General features: G+C 37.9%; 1 protein-coding gene across 1 annotated transcript; it reads right to left on the bottom strand.

Moving 5' to 3' along the window:
- Nucleotides 1–21,437: 21,437 nt before the first annotated feature.
- On the bottom strand, nt 21,438–21,893 carry LOC103451268 (uncharacterized). The gene has a single exon (XM_008390691.2). It carries the CDS (start codon nt 21,891–21,893, stop codon nt 21,438–21,440), a length of 456 nt encoding a protein of 151 aa, XP_008388913.2.
- Nucleotides 21,894–23,028: the final 1,135 nt, after the last annotated feature.

The raw sequence follows: 23,028 nt of genomic DNA, 5'->3' as shown, positions 1-23,028 counted from the left end.
GCGAAGGGTATATATACACATAGAGTTGCAACTTCTGCTGCTCAAGGAACCACGTGGAGGCTAACCATTGGGTGCACATACAATATATTTATTTTTGTTTCCGAATAAAGGAAAATGGATTATACAGCTACGTTTTAAAAATGGGTTAGATGACACGTGTTGGTTTAATATGCGCGTCCGGTGAGTTGTATGTGCCGACATGTTTTTAAACTTTGTTCTTAACATGGACCCTCTACGATGCATAATAAAATATCCAAGTTTTGAGTCCTTCAAAATGAAGATAGATATTTCAGCTAGGCTGTCAATTTCTACGTATTTATGCCGTGAAAAAAGTTGAGATTTAAGTTTGCAACAGAAAGAGTGATCTAAATGTTTGTAATTTATTGCAAAGTTTCGCAAGTTTTCAACTTGGAAATTCCTTGAATCGTCAAAATTTTATGGTTGTTTCGGTTTTTAATTATCATATTTGAATTACGGATGCGTTTTTGGTTTGAAAAAGTATAGTAAATTATAAAAGGATAAAACGGGAAACTTATACTAGCTCTGCTATGGTATTGCGACTATGGTTTGATATTTTGCATCTCTCAAACTCATGTCATGGCTGTTATTACGTTAGGGATATCAAACTTTGAAACTAAATTTACAACTTAAATGATGTATTACAAATAAGCAATAAGTACGTTAATCAACACGTAAATAATAATCTAATCATCAACAACCATATTCTTTAGTTTACAAAATTTGGTTTAAAATTTTAGTCTCCCTATCATTATTCTAAAACTTATATTAGTGGTCTAGAACGCCATAGTGGTAAGTGACAGAAAACCCGTTGCACCTAACTTTAACCATAATGGTATGATACATATATGCTGGTGTATCCACACATTTTTTTTAACTTTCTGACACATTTCTCAATTTTCAGCTCTTGGAACAAAGAAATTGGAGAGTATCAAAAAGCAACAATTAACATAAGGTGTGTGGGTAAAAAGGGCGAGATTTTTCACCGCGAAACATAACCTGGTACAACAAGTGTCATAATACAAGACTAAAAGTGATTAGATACCTCAATTTTTTTTTTTTTCAAATGTTTATATTATGACACTTGATATACCAGAGTATAATCTCGAATTTTTTTTTACATAAATAAGAATGTGAGGATAACATCGCACTATATATATATATAGGGGTAGCTCACATCATCACATGTGTTGCAATGATAACATTCATCAACTTGTTTGGGGTGGGGGGGGTCTTGTTTCCCACGAGCATATGCATGAAATGGCGGGTAAAGGTTAAGAACCACAGGCTGCCAGGAAATTCTAACCGCTCGAATTTGCCACTGCACTACATATGCTGAAGCAACGGCAGGGATGGGGCCTTGAAGCATATAGCCCACAAATTAGAAGTAGTTATCCAAATGCACGTACTAGGCACGTGAGGCAACCGACCTTCTCAAATTTGAAGTCTGAACTCTAAACCATACATGCGGAATATGCGACAGATAATGTGGGTGGATTTGGGTAAAATCCAATCCCAAGACAATAAATTAGTATTAGATTATGGTTTTGGACTTTTGATTCACATTTTACCCATTGAGATAATGCCATTTGTTCATTTGATTAGCTGGCCAAATGTGTTTTGGTTTAAGGGATGGACTCGAAAGAAGAACATATAAAAACATAGACGAGATTTTTAAGGTCCCGTGCGAAATTTATAAAAGTGTCCCTCCTTAAGATAAGTCTTAAAAAATGTAGGATAATGTATTGACGCTAGAAAATAATTACTTAAATCAAAACAAAGTTTAACACTCACTGATTGCAAATTAAAAAATGTCATTAATGATAAGTAAAAAGAGCTACAAACATAACGTTTACTAAATAATCAAAAGCAGTTCAATCTTAAACAATCAAATAAGAAAACAAACTTCAAAAACTCTAATTTTAAAGTTTCACTTGGATATGTAACATTATTATATGATAATATTGAAAAAATACCATCTTTTATGGTGTATTATTGGCACTCAAAATATCTTATTGTACTCTAATTGTTTGTATTTAGAAAAGAAAAAAATTATGCTTATAAAGAGTGTAAGATGAGATTTTAAAGTACTAACAAAATCAAATTTGAAATATAGAACATTATTTCATAACAAAAGCAATTTTAAATATAGAATATTATTACATATAAATATAAGGTGACAAAAATTTTAGAGGTCCCTTCAAATTTGGAGCTCTGTGCGACTATACCTTTCGTACCCCTCTAACACCCCCTCTGCATAGAAACAAATGGGTTGCCCCTTTTTAGGACATGGAATTGGAGAAAATTTTTAGTAGCATTGTCTGATTATGGTAGTATCATATTAAGTGTGTAACAGTGCAGAGGCGAGTAGGACAAAATTTTAGAGTCATGGTTATTGAATTGGCCCATGTACAAAGTGGTTGTACCCGCCCCGGTCTTTTATAAGTTTTCCTCCAAATTAGAAAATATAGCATAACACTGGTTGTAGGTAACTTTATAGCCCTGCAAATGCTACAAAGCACGAATTTTATGTACAATAAAAGACATGCAAGTTCTACTCCACCATAGTTGATAATTTCTTCATTAAGGAAATTGTTTGAAAGATGTTACATGTTATGATATTAAATTTTATTAGAATGAATGAATTGATTTGAAAAAACAAATATAAGTGGACCAATTAGAAAGATAAATTTTATAAAATCACCATGTCACATACCTAGGTTGATAGTGAGAATTCTACTAATAAGAGTACAAGTTATTAGCAAAAAAAAAACAAGTACAAGTTACAATTAAATTAATTGGGAAATAAACAATGCTTGAATTGCAATTGTTACAATTTGATAGGCCTCAATCCAATGGTGCACCAAATATGGGCCCGTTGGTAAAATGGGTTCCAATAAACATTGTTTTTGTGGGCCGTGTATTGGTTGATTTGGAGGAGAAGGTGCTTGAAGAAAGCCTAAAATATATTTTCTTGCTTAGAATTCTACACTGGTAGCTAGGGTTTCGCAAAACATTTTCCATTTATCATTATATGTTAAGAAGAATGTGAAGAACTCATAAGGAAGTGATTAAAAGGTGTTTGGGATAAAATCTGAACTTTGGGCCAGAGAGAAAGTCGGCCCAAACCCAAGGCCCAGAGGAAAACTTAGGAGGCAGGAAAAAGGCTTTCGGCTGGGCACAAGTTACAAAGGCCACCTGCTTACCTGCTCAAAGACCACAGGGGGTAGGTTATTCAGTCACTACACAGCCCAATAAAGTACTTTATTGGTGGCATTCATGTAAAAAAGCTAGTAAGTCATCACCAAACCGCATTCGGGCACCGCTATTTGCTACAGGAACCCAAGCTGAAGTCGTCTATAAAAGGAGGAAGAGAAGACAGAATTAAGGACACTCAAACAAACAAACAAAAGCCAAAACTCTGCTCAAGCCAGATTTGCCTTCAACGAAGCTGTAGTCAGCACAAGCCTTCATCCCATTCGGGATAAACCTTCCCAAACCCCTGTAATAGCTCTGCTACCTTGTTCATGGTGGTATCGATTCATTTTGTATCCTCTTCTCCCCCGTCAACCCCTCTAAAAGCTTTCAGACCTCTGACAGAGCCACAAAGATAGATTTTGTAAGAAGTTCAGCCTTGGCCGATAAGGTTCAAACTTACCCGACTATCTTTGCTCTGTCTTTGTCTTTTCTTTCTTTTAAAAGCACAATAACATGTTATATATTCCCAGTTATATACAAGTTATTTCTAGCAAAGTCATAATGAAAATGAGTCTTCAGCACTTGGATCCGATCTGAATCGCGTCAGAGTTCAAATCAGATCTAAGTCTTAAGCCCGGCGGGCATGTAATTTAAAGATCAGTTTAAAAGTCCTTGGCCTCAAGGCATAAAAAAGAACTCTATGTGGACTCAACCCATCCACGACAATCCTTGATAAGCGAGAAGTCCGAAGTTACTTGGGGCGCAAGTAATCAATCTATTTCTCCGTTTTGTTGCTATTATATCTTGATTCGTAGAAAAGGTCTAAGCATGGAGTGAATTCTGATAGAAAGCCTCAAGGCCTACACCTAAGGCCCCACGAAGGCATCTATTTAGCTTCATTTCATGTTGTGGTCTAGTTGGTCCGAGTATAAGGATTAACTCTGATGGGAAGCCTCAAGGCCTATACCTAAGGCCCTACAAAGGCACTCATTTGGGTTCGTCCTACCTCTTGGATTCAGATAATCAAAAGTATAATAGTGATAAGACTCTGGCAACCATAAAAGACCAAATATGATACATCCAAGCGCTGGTTTAGTTTGACAGGAAGCCTCAAGGCCTATACCTAAGGCCTCACAAAGGCACCTGTTATATCTAACTTGGTTTCTCGGGCGTATACATATTCAATCAAAGCTTAACACCCATTCAACATCTGCCATACTGAAGATGGCAGTGGCACGCCTGAGCACGACAAAGTTAATCTTGATTGTGAGCCTTAAGGCCTACATCTAAGGCCCCACAAAGGCACCCTTTCAAATTAACTCTGTCCTTCTCTTTCAGAACTGTCCGACGAGCCTTGCCCGAAGTGTGTCTTACCCGACCAAGATCTGCCCGACAAAGGCTTGCCCGAGCGAGCCCGAGAAGAAAGCAGAAGTACGACAGATACCCTCAACCGACGCCATTCTCCCAGGGGAGCTGTGTGCTCGTCCGCCAGGAGATTCCTGCGACGAACAAAAGGTATATATAATACACCTTCGTACTTTTGCGTTCTTGATACATGTTAATGCTAGTCTTGCAGAATCAGTTTCGATTATTCCATGTTCACGTAATTAGAGACGTATAAGTGGAGATATTTAGAATCGGTTTGATAATCATTTTGTTTTTGTTTTTGGTTTGAGATACGAGAAAATATAAACAGGAAGCGAGGGATGAAGAAGGTTGGTGGGAGAGATGTAGAAAAAATAGTGTTAATGCACAAAATCGGTAAGGACTTTGGTACAACAGAAAGTGTTAAGTTTGTGACCTTTGCTACATTGCTCCGGTCACTAGTGTGGATAAGTAAGTAAATGGATAAGGACAGGGAAGCAAACACAAGATGTACGTAGTTCACCCAGATTGGCTACGTCCACGGAGTAGAAGAGTTCTCATTAATTGTGAAGGGTTTACACAAATACATAGGTTCAAGCTCTCCTTTAGTGAGTATTAGTGAATGATTTAGTACAAATGACATTCGGAAATATTGTGAGAGAATGATCTCTATTTATAAAAGAGAGTTTCTAGTTTCATTCTGACATTGACACGTGTCGTGTTGTGATTGGCTTCTGATGTTGACACGTGTCGCACTATGATTGGCTTCTGATGTCAACACGTGTCGCGCTGTGATTGGCCTCCTGGTTGGAGGGAAACTCTTCTGGGTCCTTGACGGTATAACGTTGACCGGTGCTTAGTAGTTTCGAGATTGGTCAAGTATGGTACAAATAGTGCTCCTCTAAGTTCCCGAGTGAGGGAAGTTCCTCGGTTGGGGACTTGCAAGATCCAAGCCATTGAGTAATCATGAAACTTCTAAGTACCGAAGTGTGGTATCATTTTCACTTGCCTTATTTGTCTCATATGTAGATGTGACATCTTCTCTGGAAGTACTTTTCCTCCATCCAGGGGTGGTAGCTTTAACCAATGAAGATGCACAAGGTAATGTATCAATTTCACTTGAAGCTTACTTGTAGTTTCGGGCTTGGTCAAGTGCGATACAAACCCTATAGTAGGAGTCTCCCAAGTCGCCGAGCTAGGAGATTTGCCGAATGAGGTAACAGACAAAGTAAGCAATTAGACTTCCAAGCAAGCAACCTAGATCGGAGGTTCGACTTCAGCTTCCAGTTAATTGTTCTCATTCTCCTTGTGTCGTCAACAGCAACAAGGATAAGGAAAAACAAATGGAGAAGAGATGATATGAGATACTTTTGCTTTTGAAGAAGTAACTTTCCACATGCTTAGTCTTAAATTGGGCTGGAGGGTTTTCTGGTTTCCTCTAGAGTATAAGGCCGACTCAAGAATTTGAGGGTCAAAACAAGTTCATCAAATCTTGAGTACGTTCGACCCTGATGATATAGGATACTTTTACTTTTGACAAAGTAGTGGATATATCGGCACGTGTTCTGTTATGCTTGTCTCCACATGCTTCCTTGTATCATTCTCACTTACCCTATCTGTTCCTCAGGCTGATGTGGTATCTTCTCTGGAAGCATAAGATGTTGAAGATGAGTACTCGAGAGCAATGCTAGATAAGTAATCAGGCAAGGGGTTCCAAGCAGTCAGTTCCTGACTGGAAGCTTGATTCCAAGTGCTGACTGATTGCTCTCTTTCTCCTTGTTTTGCAGTTAAGAACAAGACCAAAGGAAAAGACAGGAAAAAAGCATGATATGGGATATTATTGCTTTTAACCCTGATGATATGAGATACTCTTGCTCTGGTGTGGCTTGTTTGTAGAGGTATTATCGAAAGGAAAAAAAAGCTGAGTATTTCGAGAGACTCTGCTGAGAGTGCCCTATCGGATGTGAAGAAAAGTTGAGCATTTTTTTTTATTTTCAGGTCTGCTTGGCTCTTGAAGATGGAGGTCGACATATATAGGAGTCCCCCTAACAACAAGTAGTAGTGCTATTCCTTTACCCTTCTTGGTTATAACAATGTAGTGGGAGCTGCAAGTTTCACGTGTTTTAACTTTGTCAGAACATTTTGAAAAAGTGGTATGTGGTATCTGGAAAGCTGATGTTGCATGTGAAGATTGCAGACAAGCTTTATCCAAGGAAATCTGGCTCTTGAAGTTCGGAAAGCGGTTCCTCTTTGGTTTTCGAACAAGCAATCCTGTCGAGGATCTGGCTCTCGAGATTCAGAGAACGGTGCCTTTTCGATTTTTGAGAAAGCAATCCTGTTGGGAGTCTGACTCTTGAGATTCGGAGAGCAGTGTCTCTTCGATTTTTGAGAAAGTAATCCTATTGAGAGTCTGGCTCTCGAGATTTAGATGGCGGTGCCTCTTCGATTTTTGAGCACGTAATCCTGTTAGGAGTCTGGCTCTCGAGATTCGGAGAGCGGTGCCTCTTCGATTTTTGAGAAAGTAATCCTGTTGGGAGTCTGGCTCTCGAGATTCGGAGGGCAATGCCTCTTCGATTTTTAAGCACGTAATTCTGTTGGGAGTCTGACTTTCGAGATTCGGAGAGCGGTACCTCTTTGATTTTTAAGCAAGCAATCTTGTTGGGAGTGTTTTCTTGAATGTAAGTAAAGGTTGGGCATTTTTGCCAGTCTGCCTTACCACGAAGCACAGAGGTTGAAACACATTGGGACTTTTTAGTTATCAAGTTGTGGTGCTGTTCCTTTACCCTTGTGGGTAATAGTAAGGTAGCTAGACCTTCAAAATTTATGTGTCTAAACTTTGTCAGAGATCTTTGGCAAAGTTATCTGTGGTACCCGATGAGCTAATGTTGCATCTGGAAAGTGGTGCCTCTCCAGAATCCGGAGAGTGGTGCATCTTCGATTTTTGAACCAACGACCCTGTTGCCTTTTCTTTTTAAGGGTACCAATTGTGTGCAAGAAGTACATTCAGAGAGTTATTGCTTGTAGGAATTTTCCCCTTACTTCAGAGATTTATTGCATCTCATTTCTCCTTCATCATTTCTGAGAATGTATGGCCAATTTGACCATCATTTTGACTTGAACTTTGGTGAAGAGGCAGCCATGCCTTCTCAAGACAACATATGACACTCATCATTCTTATCCCCTACTGGTCCTCTTACCGTTGGGGATTCTGTGATGAAGAATGATATGACCCCTGCGGTGGTGGCCAGGAACCTTGTCACTCCCAAAGACAACAGACTACTTTCCAAACGGTCTGATGAGTTGGCTGTTAAGGATTCTCTGGCTCTCAGTGTTTAGTGTGCAGGTTCTATGTCTAATATGGCCCAACGCCTATTTGCTCGAACCCGCCAAGTTCAATCACTGGCGGCTGAAATGATAAGTCTCAAACAGGAGATCAGAGGGCTCAAGCATGAGAATAAACAGTTGCACAGGCTCGCACATAACTATACTACAAACATGAAGATGAAGCTCGACCAGCTGCAAGAATCTGATGGTCAATTTTTACTTGATCATCAGAGGGTTGTGGGTTTGTTCCAAAGACATTTATTGCATTCGTCTTCTGGGGCTGTACCGCATAATGAAGCTTCAAATGATCAACCTTCGATGCCTCATCCTTCTGGGGTTCTGCCCAGTACTGAGGCTCTGAATAATCACCCTCTGGTGCCTCCTCTTTATGGGGCTCTGCCGACTGCTGAAACTTCTCCTGAGCAACCTTTGTGAAGACTCCCTCTTGTTTGTTTATTTTGATTCATGTATATGTACATATTTGTAACTTATCAGAGATATCAATAAACAAGCTTTTCTTCATTTCAACGTATTGTGTTAAATACACCAAGGCTTTCTTCACTAAGTTCTTTGATTTTTTCCTTTTGTTGAAGCTTGTATATTGAAACTTTGTGAGTGAAGCATGTAGGTTGAGGTAGTGCTCCCTTAATTTCCCGAGTGAGGAAAACTTCTCGTTTGGAGACTTGAAAAATCTAAGTCACTGAGTGGTCGTGAGACTTACGAGTATCAAAGTGCAGTAGCATATGGTAGGAGTCCCCCAAGTCTCCGGTCAATGGAGTTGACGAATGAAGCATTTCCTTTCTAAGTGGTAGCCCAAAACTCCTTCTTCATATATATTTGTTATGAAAGTTGTTAGGCCCAAAGAAGAGGAGGCCTAGACAATTTTTTTTTTTCGAAATATTTTTTTTCGAATTTTTGAATTTTCGAATTTCCCAAAAAAAAAAATATATATATATATATATATATATATTTTAAAGCTTTGTAGGTGAAGCTTTGAGGTTGAAGCTTTATTGGGTACCATGAATTGATTTTTCTTCATACTATCTTGATCAAGATAGTGTGAAGCTTTTGTAGGTGAAGCTTTTGTGGTGGGTGAAGCTTTTATGGGTGAAGTTTTTGTGGTGGATGAAGCTTTTATGGGTGAAGCTTTTGTGGTGGGGGAAGCTTTTGTGGGTGAAGTTTTTGTGGGTGAAGCTTTTATGGGTGAAACTTTTGTGGTGGGGGAAGCTTTTGTGGGTTAAGCTTTTGTTGGTGAAGCTTTTACAGGTGAAGCTTTTGTGGGTGAAGCTTTTGTAGGTGAAGCTTTTGTGGTGGGTGAAGCTTTTATAGGTGAAGCTTTTGTTGGTGAAGCTTTTGTTGGTGAAGCTTTTGGGTGAAGCTTTTGTAGGTGAAGATTTTGTGGTGGGTGAAGCTTTTATAGGTGAAGCTTTTGTTGGTGAAGCTTTTATGGGTGAAGCTTTTGTAGGTGAAGCTATTGTGGGTGAAGCTATTGTGGGTGAAGCTTTTGTAGGTGAAGCTTTGAAGTTGAAGCTTTGTAGGTGAAACTTTAGAGTTGAAGCTTTTGTTGGGTACCATGAATTGATTTTGCTTCACACTATCTTGATCAAGATAGTGTGAAGCTTTTGAGAATTTGTAGTTGTCCTCCATTGATGAAGTTTTTGTTAGTGAAGCTTTTGTGATGAAGCTTTGTTGGGTACCACGTATTGATTTTGCTTCACACTATCTTAATCAAGATAGTGTGAAGCTTTTGAGAATTTGTAGTTGTCCTACATTGATGAAGCTTTTGTTGGTGAAACTTTGGAGTTGAAGCTTTTATTGGGTACCATGAATTGATTTTGCTTCACACTATCTTGATTAAGATAGTGTGAAGCTTTTTAAGAATTTGTAGTTGTCCTCTATTGATGAAGCTTTTGTTGGTGAAGTTTTTGTTGGTGAAGCTTTTGTGGTGAAGCTTTGTTGGGTACCACGAATTGATTTTGCTTCACACTATCTTGATCAAGATAGTGTGAACCTTTTAAGAATTTGTAGTTGTCCTCCATTGATGAAGCTTTGTTGAATTTCCCTTTTTTTTTTTTTTGGGAAACTAGAAATTTGAAAATATGGGGGAGACAACATATACAAATTTTGCTTCCACATTGTTGAGCAAGAGATTGTGATGCAAGCCACACCTTGTAGTAGTCGAAGGTTTGGATGAACCATATAAATTGAATTTGCTTCGAACAATCTTGAATTTGCTTCGAATGTTTGAGAATTGTAGTTGCCCTCCATTGATGAAGCTTTTGTTGGCACCATAAATTGGTTTTGCTTCACACTGTCTTGATTAAGAGTGTGTGAAGCTTTTGAGAATTGTGGTTGAACTGCTTTGATGAAGTTTTTGTTGGCACCATAAATTGGTTTTGCTTCACACTGTCTTGATCAAGAGTGTGTGAAGCTTTTGAGAATTGTGGTTGCCCTCCATTGATGAAGCTCCTGTTGGCACCATAAATTGGTTTTGTTTCACACTGTCTTGATCAAGAGTGTGTGAAGCTTTCTACGAGTTGTAGTGTCTGCATTGTTACAGAGGGGAAATGTTTGAAGCAGATGCAAGAGGGAATAGTAGCTTGATCTTCGTATGTCATGCACTAAAGTTGTTGTTGGCTTGCAATAAGACTTTGTTGGTGACTATAACTTTTGTTGGGCATAAGTGTTCCCCTAGTTGAGTTGTCAAGCTTGAAGGTTTTTGATTATTTGTGAATGTTAGGAGTTCACATGTACAAGTTGTACCACTCATCTTCTAGAAGGTGGAATGAATGGTGAGTTGCTTTCATCACTTAGTTGGTGGTACGAATATGAGTTCCTTCATCACATTTCATCACCTGGTTGGTGGCACGAGGATGAGTTCCTTCTTCACCTGGTTGGTGGCATGAATGGCAAGTTGCCAAATAATATTAGAGTACGGGTTGTACATTTCATCACTTGGTTGGTGACATGAAGGAGGGTACGGGTTGTACATTTCATCACCTAGTTTGTGGCATGAAGATGAGTTTTTTCTTCACCTGGTTCATGAGTGGCAAGTTGTCAAATGATATTAGAGTACGGGTTGTACATTTCATCACCTGGTTGGTGGCATGAGTGGCAAGTTGCCAAATGACATTAGAGTACGGGTTGTACATTTTATCACCTGGTTGGTGGCATGAAGGAGAGTACGGGTTGTATATTTCATCACCTGGTTGGTGGCATGAAGCTGAGTTCTTTCTTCACATTTCATCACCTGGTTGGTGAGAATAAGGGCAAGGTGTCAAGACACATTGTAGCAAGTGTCGAAGACACAAACAGTTGGCTTATGTATGGATGTGTTAGAATGTATGATGTTTATGTATGAATGTGTTGGAATGTATGATGTTTATGTATGAATGTGTTGGAATGTATAATGTTTATGTTGAATGATATGAGTGATGCTTATGAATGTTTTGCTATGCATGAAGGGATCCATACTTTTGATATGTGAACCATGTTGGTTGTAACACTTAGTATCACATACTTTGTGTCAAAGTACGCATGTTGAAGCTCTGGGTTTGAGTATAAGGGTAGGTCAGCGTAGGCCAAGTGTTCCAGTGCTAGGAACGCAAAAGACTCAGAAGAAGTTGTCTGAATTCCCTCTTCTTTAAATATTTGCCGAATGACTTGTGTGACAAAAGATCTCAAGCGGTTGAGAGTCAAAACATTTGTAATGTGTATGTCTTCTTATAATAGCATTTCCTTCAGTACCTAGTCCTCTATTTTGAAAGAGTGAGGCTTGGCCCCATAGTCATAATAGTCGACGGTACGTTCACCCCTGGTTGTCTTAATACAAACTTTTATCCCTCTTGTTGTAATGGGCTTGCTAAGAGTAAAAATCATTCCTCTTACCAAGAGACAAATACGTTTGGTGACTTAGCGAGTAGCTAAATGAGGCAGGAGATGATGTAATGGGTGTCTGAATGGCCAATATCTCATCACTTGGTAGAACTTGACTTCCACTTCCCATTTAGGGGTTAACCATATGGGGGTTCCCTTAGTATGTCATTGCTTCGGCGGAGGCGTGGTTGTAAGCATGTGCCATCACCTCAGAGTAAGTCTTCCAAGTGTTGGCATTGATCATGTACTTGAAGAAACAATCATGTAGGCTTGCCGTGAAGGCCTTGAGGGCGGTCTTGTCATCTGCCTTAACGCAGCGAGAATACTCATGGCTGAAGTGACTGGCATACTTTCGTAGTGACTCTTCCGGCTTCTGGCGAAAAATGTACAGGTCATCTGCAGAATGCAAATGATCGGTCTGGAAAATGTGTTGAGAGAGAAACAGTTTCCTCAATTCCTCAAATGAGTCTACTATCTCAGGTAGAAGACGGCAATACCAGTTTAGAGCTCCGCCAGAGAGGGTGGAAGGGAAGAGAAGACATCGCTCTTCGTCGGTGTGTATCCGATATGCCATGATGGACTTAAAGAGGTTAAGGTGTTCAATTGGGTCTTCCCTTACAGTATAGAGTTGTAAACCAAGTTTTTATTTTGTCTTCGCTTGAAGAGGGTGTCGATGATCCTTCTTGTGAGAGGGACAGGCCTGGGTTAGTTCCAGTCAGGTATCTCGGCCTGACGTTCGGCCTTCAACTTGTTTACTTCCTCAAGGAGCTATAGGACAAGGGGGTCCTGAGTGGAGTCATTTACCACTAGAATTTTCTTTCGTAAGTCTCTATCGCCTCTTGGAAGTAGGAAAGTTTGAGTAAGGGCGTGTGGTTTTTTCTTGGACTCGTCGTACTGACTTCTAGGGCGAGTCTGTCAGAATACGTTAGGGTCCCCCGTACCTTCATGTTCTTCTGGGACCTATCGTTCCTTCCCTAGTTTGGCAACTGGCCTGGGTTGTGGGAGAGGACCGAGTCTTTCAGAAACCCTTGGGTCATTGATTTTCGAGCATATGTTGAGGGGATTCTCTCAATGTTGCTTTAGGAAGTCTCGGCGTCACGATAAACGGTTTTCGATCATTCCAACCCTTCTGTAAGGAGGTGTCTTCCTCCACTTCTTCTACTTCGAGTCGAAGCATCTGGGTTGAGAGAAGTCTCATGTTGATCAATGTTTTGATGATTAGCTCGCTCCTCATCAGGGATACCCATGTCGAAGAGAGGTGACCCTCCGTGCTAGGGGGCACCCAGATGATGGTTGATGTCCACATGGTCAACGAGCTCGCGTGTTTGAGTCCACCTAGTTTCGTGGAGCGTCTAAAAAAGCTTCTCATACTGCTCTTGGAGGACCTCATTCTTCATTGCTATCTTGTTGTTCTGAGCTTCTAGCTCATCGACTTTAGCTTGAAGAGCAACCATTTTTCCTTTCTTCTTTCGTTGTTTCGCACTAGGTACAAGAGGGGTGTTATTCTGTGTGTTGTGGCTTCCTTCGCTCCCCATGTTGGAGAGGGATGCCTGGTAAAAAGAGAGTGTACGAATGGTGGAAACCAGCTTGGCAAAGCTGAAGAGAGTGGGAATAAGTGTCGTTCCCACAGACGGCGCCAAATGTTGATGCACAAAATCGGTAAGGACTTTGGTACAACAAAAAATGTTAAGTTTGTGATTGGCCTCCTGGTTGACTTCTGATGTTGACACGTGTCGCGTTGTGATTGGCCTCCTGGTTGGAGGGAAACTCTTCTGGGTCCTTGACGGTATAACGTTGACTGGTTCTTAGTAGTTTCAAGATTGGTCAAGTATGGTACAAACAAATAGGAAAAACAAAATATTCGAAAACGAAATAGTTATAAAATGGGCACTTAATGTGTCGTAAGTTCATTGCTTACAATGGATCTAAATGTGGAGCATGATTGATATCAGCAGGTTGCTTTATTGTCAATCTCGACTTATAATTGGGTTTAGTGCCTGGAACATTCCAACCTATATGTCTAACTTTTGTTTTTCCGAATGTTTCCAAGCTAAACACACACACACACACACACACACTCACACACGCCTATATTTTAGAGCTTAGTAAATGTTGGAAGATTATGAATAAATTCGAAAGGATGTGTGTACTTTTTATGCGGAAGCTTGAATCTCAACATGCTCCTACAAATATGAACAACTACTTCGACTCTTCGTGCACGTCTAGAACCTCGCAGGCCGTCGAGTTGGCTACGGTATGTCGAGTTGCCCCTTGGTTTTCGCCTCGTAAGACCTAGAGCCGAAAGTGATAGCTCTAAAGACCTAACTAGAATATTTGAACTGTGGAAAAACTTGTGTTTCTTATGTTTTCTCTCTTCCCCAAAGCCTCCTTATATAATGGTTGGGAAAAGTGTACAAAGATTGAAAATCCCATGAAAATCCCAAGTATATTCTAATATGAATATCTCTTGATTTTCATCTAATTATCACATAGATAATTAGGAGGTTAATATCCTAATGTGGGTGGAATATCCTTTTATATTTATTTATCCCATAAGATAAATCCTACAGTAAACTTTTCTCCTGTTTTTGCATCATGTTCTTCTTCTCTGGTGGACGATTTAGTTTCCAGCTAATTTCTGCAAAACTATTATATATGATGGTGGAATATTCGGATATATTTAAGATCAGAACTACTAATCTGAGTGACGTTGAGCCAGTTTTCAGAATATAGACAAATACAATGCAGCATGGGTTTCATCACTATTAAGTAATAAGCTTTCATTGAAATTTGATGATTTCTTGGTAAATGCATATCCTTTTATAGAAAGTCAAGAACTACGGCTGAAATTTTTTATTACCAGAAAAAAGCACTGATAATCTGCAATACCTAATTCCACATTCTAACAAATGCAATGATATGACCATAAAACTCCACCCCTAGTCTCCTTGTACTTTTTACAGTAATATTACTGTGGTGATATCTCAAGGTAATATGCATGCGATAAAAATATGTATTTTAACTTTTTCACACGTAATTGAAATACTACAATGTGCATTGTACAGGTATATTCCATAGGGTTTATGTAATGATGGGACAGACTTAAGTTTGGAGTCTTGGACCTAGGTACTTGGTGCTATATGCACAGATGAAATCTCCCATGCCAGTGCCAAATTTGCAATGTCCTATGCTGAATTGCTGATTGTTGTGGAATCTTCACCCAGCTGTCTCACTGAATTCCATTTTGTCCTATCATTTCCTCTTTTGATATTCTGGACCAATTGTACCAGAATGCTAAAGAATCGAGGAAACCGTCTCTCCAGTCAAAAGACAAGATGCACAAATTAGGAGGTAAATATTGTTGACAATCACCCACTGTAATTTTTATTTTATTTTACAGTATTTTAGAACTTATTTTATCTTTACTATTAAGCGTACATTTATATGCATTCTGCATGCCATACAGTGAGAAGCCACATAGAGGCCAACATAGGGCCAGGTCCAACCCACATTTCCACCGTTTAATTATGTATTACCCAATACATGTTAGTTCTTCTTGTAATCTCATAAAACCAACCTATATTAGCTAGTCAATTAACCATGTGACCCTTAGCACCCCATGGTTCTTGAGACTTAATGGTATGGCCTTATCATTCAGTTTTTTCAAACAAAATAAAAAATCTGTTTCAGGGGGTTTATTTTTTGGTAGTTCATATAAAACAAGGCCAATACAATTTAGAGAAAAATTCAATTAGTTGTAGAATAATCTCATAGTAACAATTTTGAGCTATGACTCTAAATTTTTGTTCGAATGTAATGTTTTAATCCTTTTTCTATTAAAGATTTGATACTCTAATATCTTTTATCTGTATAGGATCTGCCATTAGATCATTTGATGGTCAAGTTGCATTTGCATACCAACTATTCTAGCATACCTCTAAGATTGAAACCCTATTTACTCTATCATATAAAAGCAGCAAACAGCCTACCAACAAATGTCAATATTTATATTGATCGTTACGTCTCTATCACCGACTAAAGTTTTATCGTTTGCTTTTGGATGAGAATCTTATATATCATCCGTTGTATCTACTCATATGAATTATTTCTCTCATCAACTGTGGTTACACTGATATATACACTCAGTCGATCGATGAAAGGAAAGAATGTCTCATGCATTAGCCAACTGTACGGTACTAAGCAATTCCTCCCACACGCTCATGGGCAGAAGAGCAGTATGGGCTAAGTTATATGTATTGGACCTGGCTTATCTGATATTCCAGTTTCCATACACTCTCATCCCCTTCTATTTGTGCGGTCACGGTTAAGCCACGTCAACATTTTATATCACTATTATTTTTTGTCTTATTATCTCTATAAAAAAATCAACATAAAACATTGACGTAGTTTAACTGTTACTGCACAAAATAGGAGGGGATGAAAATGTATAGGAACTAGGAGGGTAGAGAAGCCGGATCCATATATGTTATAATAGAAAGAGCGGTAGCTAGGCCCTAGGCAAACCTGAAAAATGATTGCTCTCATCGCACTAAAAGGAAAGAAAAAGAAGGGCTGCCCTCTACGACTCTCTTTATTTATGCTTGTTTCCCACTCAAGTGTTTTGAACAAATATATGCCTTGTGTGTGCAACTAAAAAGTTAAATAAGATGATATATATAATTAGATATGGTTTTATTCACATTTGCTAAACCTTATTAATTTTGTCAGGCTAAACCTTATTGATTAATTTGATTAAACTATATTACTAAGTAATTACTAACAATAATTTTATCCACTTGCATAGTTGGAAAAATGCATGAATATTATTTTAGTATTTCTTTGGTTGTGCGCTCTATGAAGGCTTATTTAAGAAGAAATACTTACATATGACGATAATATATCTATTTTCTCTTTTTCTCGAGTGACGAGTCAAAAATAGAGAAATAATATGTCTTCGTTAAATGAGATTATCAAGTGAGTGAGAAGGAGAGAGGCAATATATTTTCGTTGCATGCGTGTTTTTCTTATTTTCTAGGAATAGCATAAGCAATTTGCATAAATTTTAGGGCAGGTTTGATAACTATATTATTGTTTGTTTTTAGTTTTTACCTTTTTGTGTTAGGTGTAAAGAGAAAGTCAATAGACAAAATGAGGAATATGAAAAATTGAAAATGACTAGATGAAGTTTGATGGGAGAGATGTAAACTAAAGTCCTATCAGGTCCAAGGAGAGATATAAATATAAGCAAAAATGCACAAAAAATGAAGAAAAAAAATCGAAAACTAAAAGCTATATATGTACTAACTGTTCTTACTTTTGAGATTTTGTTGAGGCTTTATCATGAAAAAAGTTGAGGTTATACTATATAGTCGGCAATTTAAAGAGTAACCAACTTACTTATCATACAAGGTCCTCTCGTATCAACGTGAGATTCATTCTCAACATTCGTTATTCCTTATTTCTTTCAAATCTCTTTCCCAACCTTCTTCATCCTTCATTTTCTTTATACACTTCCTTTTACCTCAAGTATAAAAAGGAAAAATTAAAAACAAAATACGAAGTTACGGACCTTACATAAAACTAAAATCCTAAAAAACAGGAGGAAAAAAATAATAGAAAACTTCATTTTAATCCTTAAAAAAGATGAGTTTTAGATTATAACCATATGTAAGATTAAAATCCAATTTCAGTCCCTAGCACATTTAATCATATCATTTATTAGTTGTATTTTGATGTTTTATTTTATCCTTTTATTTTTATTTTAATGTATTAATTACATTTAAATTTAATTTTTATTTCATTCATCATAATATATTTTAATGTCTACATTTAGGCAACTAATTTTTTTATAATATATATTCCGATAACAATTTTGTATGTTCTTTATTTAGGTACATTAATACATTTGAATATTTTGGTATATCCATCGGTACAAACATGTAGTTACATTGATTCAATATAATGCATTTCGGTCAATATAATGTATTTCGTTATGTACACTTTGGTACACACATTTGAGTATCGACTTTTAGGTACATTAATTCAATTATTATATTTCGGTAAATACATTTAGGTACATAGATTTTGGTATTAATATTTAGGTACATACATTTTCGGTATTGACATTTAGGTATATACATTTCGGTATTGACATTTAGGTACATTAATTCAATATAATACATTTTGGTACATACATTTAGGTTTATTATAATATATTTCGGTACAATCATGTAGGTACAAATATTTTAGTACAAAAAAGTCAATTTTATATATTTTGGCACAATCATTTCTGAACACTTATGTATTTATATATTTTTGTATCACAATTTTTTTTTAATATTTTCTCATCACATTCATTTCTAATTAAAAAAAAAACTAAATATGTGCATATTAATAAAATTAAAATTTAATATGGAGAGATTAAATAAAAATACACATTAAATAACAAAAATTGAATGTAAATTTTGATAAAAGTACACTCAAGGGATTAAATTGAATATTTAATCTAACACCAGATTTTTTTTTAAATTTTAATCTTTTGCAAGAATTAATGTTCAAAAATCTCAAAAAATAAAAGTATGCAGGTGGTGGTTGTTGCTTACAACGTTACAGTACCCTGCAGAAGCACAGTGCCTCTGCATTTCTTTCAGTCATAAATATTTATAGAAATCAAATATTTTTCAGTCATATAATATATAATAAAAACATAAATGATATATCTGCAGAAATGGTTATTAGATCGGTCTGGCGGTCATGTGCAGAATGCAGAGAGAAGGCAGAGAGACAATGGCCAGCAGAAACTGCTAGTGTTGATAAACCACGATCCATGTTTTGGGTCCATTTTAATTAAACAAAAATGGCTCCGCAACCATGAACGCATGCATTAAAGGGTCATTGACTCATTACTCCAATCTCTTCCTCTATCATCCCAGTCCCATGAAGGGTCATTATTTTCACTTATTATATTATCCTTCTGTTCTTCCCACATCTTTGCACTCTTGCATCACGCTGTATTTTCTTTACAATCTTAGTATCTGCGTCTTTTTTCTCTTAATTTTACTTGGGATCTTCATGCCATTTCCAACATGTTTAGCCAACACAAATTTGTCATTTTCTCTCCCACAAATCATTGTCTGCATGAGTCTAATTACGGTATTAGTTTGTTTAATCCCTGCTTTAAATTAATAGTAATAGCTCCATTCAGTGTTTTAAGGTTGTTCACTGTGATGCAAAATAATTTCTGGATATGCATGTCACTTTGCTAACACTAGGGCTTGAACAATACATTCTTGTATATGGGATACGTGGAGGAAATTAGAGAGCAAGACATGCACCTTGTCGGCTTATGCAATGCAAACGCACTCACTAGGTGTTGTTGGATGCCAAATTCCATGGACATGGAAACAGTAGTCACGTGAAGTTCATACATGCACGTGAATTCCCACACCCTCCAAATTTTTTTGTGGATATAAATCCCGCACCTTAAATCTCTTTGCTGATCCGTCAATTTGGAGGGCCTAAAAATCTTTCGTCTCTGGAAAGTAAAAAACCCTAGCTTGCTATCACAGGAGCTCTGTTTCTGTCTGATAATAATGGTTTGTACCAACCAGAAGATGAGAAAAAGATGCTCCATCAAATTCGGGTCCACCCACGGTGGCGCTAAATCCAATTGTTGGTTCAGGAAGGGTCCACGTGGCCTTAGCCCATTACGTACCCATGCTTGAGGCCACTGTGGTGGTCCCCGACTCCACATGCAATCCAAACCCTAATTTTGTGAATTTGGTTTGGCATTTGGCTTCTCACATTTCAATTCATATAGTCATATGTAATTGGTAGCACATGTTTGATGAACAATTTCATGTCATCTACGGAAAAAAAGAAGCATAAATTAAAGGACAAATCGTCCTCTTCATTGAAGACATACAAACACATCCAATCAACTGGCCCTTCTGATTATTGTTCACTAAATTATTAATTTGCTTTACCCTGCATGTTACACCATATCTTATCACTATTGAATTTCTGATTGAATAATAAAATATTAGCAACTTTCTTATTCAACAATTTTTTATAAAGTATACATGCATTTCATTTCGAAATGTGAGCAAGTGAGTTCTTTTTCATAAGAAACGATAGAATGTTATTTTATTAATCATTATAAACAAATATAAGGATCTCCAATGTTCAATAAATTCAACTGAATGCATTTGCACAATTAAACAAATAAGAGTAAACCCTTGAAATCTACCACAAGTACAAATGCACAATCGTCAAGTGCAGAATTGCCACCAGTACTAATCTATCACAATAAACGACAGATACAACAGAGTTATACTGACAACCACATTGGTCATCATTGAATAACGAGCAAGACCACATCAAGTCATCATTGACATACGTGACAACTCATCACTAAAAGGCGAAGACCAATCTAGCAATCACAACAGCAGAACCACTACACTCACAAGGCAAGGCAAAAACACAACTACATTACTATGAAAAGGGCACCTGCAACTTCACCATTCTAGCAAGATTCTGGCTTCCACACATTAAGGCCATCTCCAACCGATCCGGCCAGAGGCTTATAGGGCTAAAAATAGCCTGAAATGACACTAAAATTGTCACCAACCAAGGGTTAGGCCAAAGGGCTCGTGGACCCATTGGGCCAAAAATACCAAATTAGGCCAACCAGCTAGCATAATCCAGCCAGCCAGCCAGCCCCAGCCGTCCCAAACAATTCAAATGCAACAGCTACCTGGCGTTAGCATGACATCAGCTAGCACGCCAGGTAGTCGTTGGATTTTTGGGACCAAATTTTTAAAATTAAAAAAAAAATTCTAATTTTTTTTCCTAGAACTACCTAAGCATTAAACAATATTAAAGAACACAATCTCCACCATGGTACTACTTGGGGAAGTTATTCAAACTTAAACAACATTAAAAAAAACATTTAACAACATAAAACTTAAACGCTTACTCCATGCTTCTTTTGGCCCAAAGATGTACAACAAGATCCTATTGTAGGTACTTGTTTGTGGCACGCGAATGTATCATCCTATGGCGCCTCATGTACTCATTTAAAGAGATGTTACAAATTCTTGGATCAAAAGGCAAATTATGCCCATCATATATTTTTGCACGAGCTCTCCTTGACATATTTGGATCATCTTGGTCGTTATCAGACTCTCCATCAATATAGCCATCTTGCTCACCCTCCACAATCATGTTGTGTAATATGATGCACGACATCATGATGGAGTTCAATTTATCTCGACTCCACCCTCTTGCTGATTCCTTAATGACCTTTCACCATACTTGTAGAATACCGAAAGCTCTCTCAACATCTTTCCGTTATACCTCTTGTTGTAAGGTAAACCACCTTTGGGCATCATCCATAGGGTTTGCAATTACTTGGACAAGTGTCGCCCACTTTGGGTAGATGTCATCTGCTAAGTAATACCCCATATTGTACTGATGCCCATTGATGTAGTAGTCAAGTTGAGGTTATTGAAAAAAGGTGAGTGCCCAAGAATTGTAATGTCATTTTGGGATTCTTGGACTCCAAAGAAAGCATGTCAGATCCATGTGTCAAATGAGGCAACCGCCTCTAACACAATAATTGGCTTTCTCGATCTTTCGCTAAAGCCTCATTGCCATCAGGTGGGACAATTCTTCCACTGCCAATGCATGCAACCTAGTGACCATATCATGCCCGAAAAGCCACGATCTTCAGCTTTGCAAATAAGCCAATCCATATCTGCTTGATTTGGTTCACGGAGGTACTCCTCCTTGTAAAGCTGAACAACTGTGTGACAGAATTCAACAAGATTATCAAGGCGTGTAGACTTAGAGATACCATATGTATCATGCATCGCATCAGCTGGGGAGGCATAGGCTAGCATTCGAAGTGCAATAGTAACCTTATGATGAGGTGACAAACCAGGACGACCTGCTCTGTCTAATTTCTGTTGAAAGTATGGATTGACATGTTGGACATCATGAAGTAAACGCTTGAAGACATGACGCCTCATCCGGAAGCGACATCTAAAATCTTTTTCAGTGTACACCGAGTTGGGGTTGAAGTAGTTGTTCATCAGAGTGTCATGCGACATCTCTCTATTTTATGGCTTGTAATCGTGACCAGTAACAAAGCCACCTCATTGAGGTTGTTCTTCAGTTGCCTCACACCCCCAGCCATGGTTGCCATATATGATATGTTGCGCCATGCTTAATCTTCTTCATCAGACTCTTCATCTACTTGTCTCATATGCACCCATTTATCTTCCAATTCAAAATTGGATGAGGACCCAAAGTCGGAATCCAAAAAGGATCCAAAGTTAGAATTCATTGCAAACTTGAATTGAAAGAGATATTGGCGAAGGTAAAGCTGAAGGTGTGTGAATTATAGCCCAATATCCACCCTATTTATGGACATTGGAAACTGAAGATAAGAAATGCCACGCAAATAAAAACCCTATCTAAAATTCCCACAACCAATTACATCTCGACACATTGCACTCAAAATACTATTAAAAAAAATTGAGATTATATATCGATAAGAAATCTGGAGAGTTACTCACATATCGACACATGACACTCGAAATCCGAGATGTAAAATTATTGAGATTCCATATTGACAAGAAATCTGCAAAGTTACTCACATATCGACATGTGGCACTCGAAATCCGAGACGTAAAGTTATTGAGATTCCATATCAACAAGAAATATGCAAAGTTACTCACATATCGACAAGTGACACTCGAAATCTGAGACGTAAAATTATTGAGATTTCATCTCGAAAAATTATTGACATTCCATCTCAAAAAATTATTGAGGTAGTTTAATTTAAGTAACCATATTAATTCAATTACAATAATAAATTATGTTTGGCCTATGGCCCCCTTGGTTGGAAATGGTGGGCGAAATGGGTTCAGGCGGCAGAGTCATACATGGGAAGGGAGGGGAGAGAGGGGAGAGAGGAAAGAGAGGAAGGGAAGAAGGGCTAGAAAGAGAAAGGAAGAAGCTGCCACATGCCCCCATCCATAGCTAGAGACCGACAACAACGGAGGTAGCGAGCTAGGGTTTTCTTAGAAGGGGAGAGAGAGATGGCTCGGGAGGGAAAACTATTCTTTTTTGTTGTTGCCTAGAATTTTAATTTTTAAGTTTTCTTTTTTGTTGAGGAAGTGAGTTGATTATTACTTTCATGTTGCTTGTGAAATCCATAAAGTGAACGATATACGCAATTGT

This window comes from Malus domestica, chromosome 12, assembly GCF_042453785.1.
Source record: "Malus domestica chromosome 12, GDT2T_hap1".
Classification (NCBI taxonomy): Eukaryota; Viridiplantae; Streptophyta; class Magnoliopsida; order Rosales; family Rosaceae; genus Malus; species Malus domestica.
The sequence above is the reverse complement of the archived record's forward strand: the minus strand, read 5'-3'. Positions and strand labels throughout refer to the sequence as shown.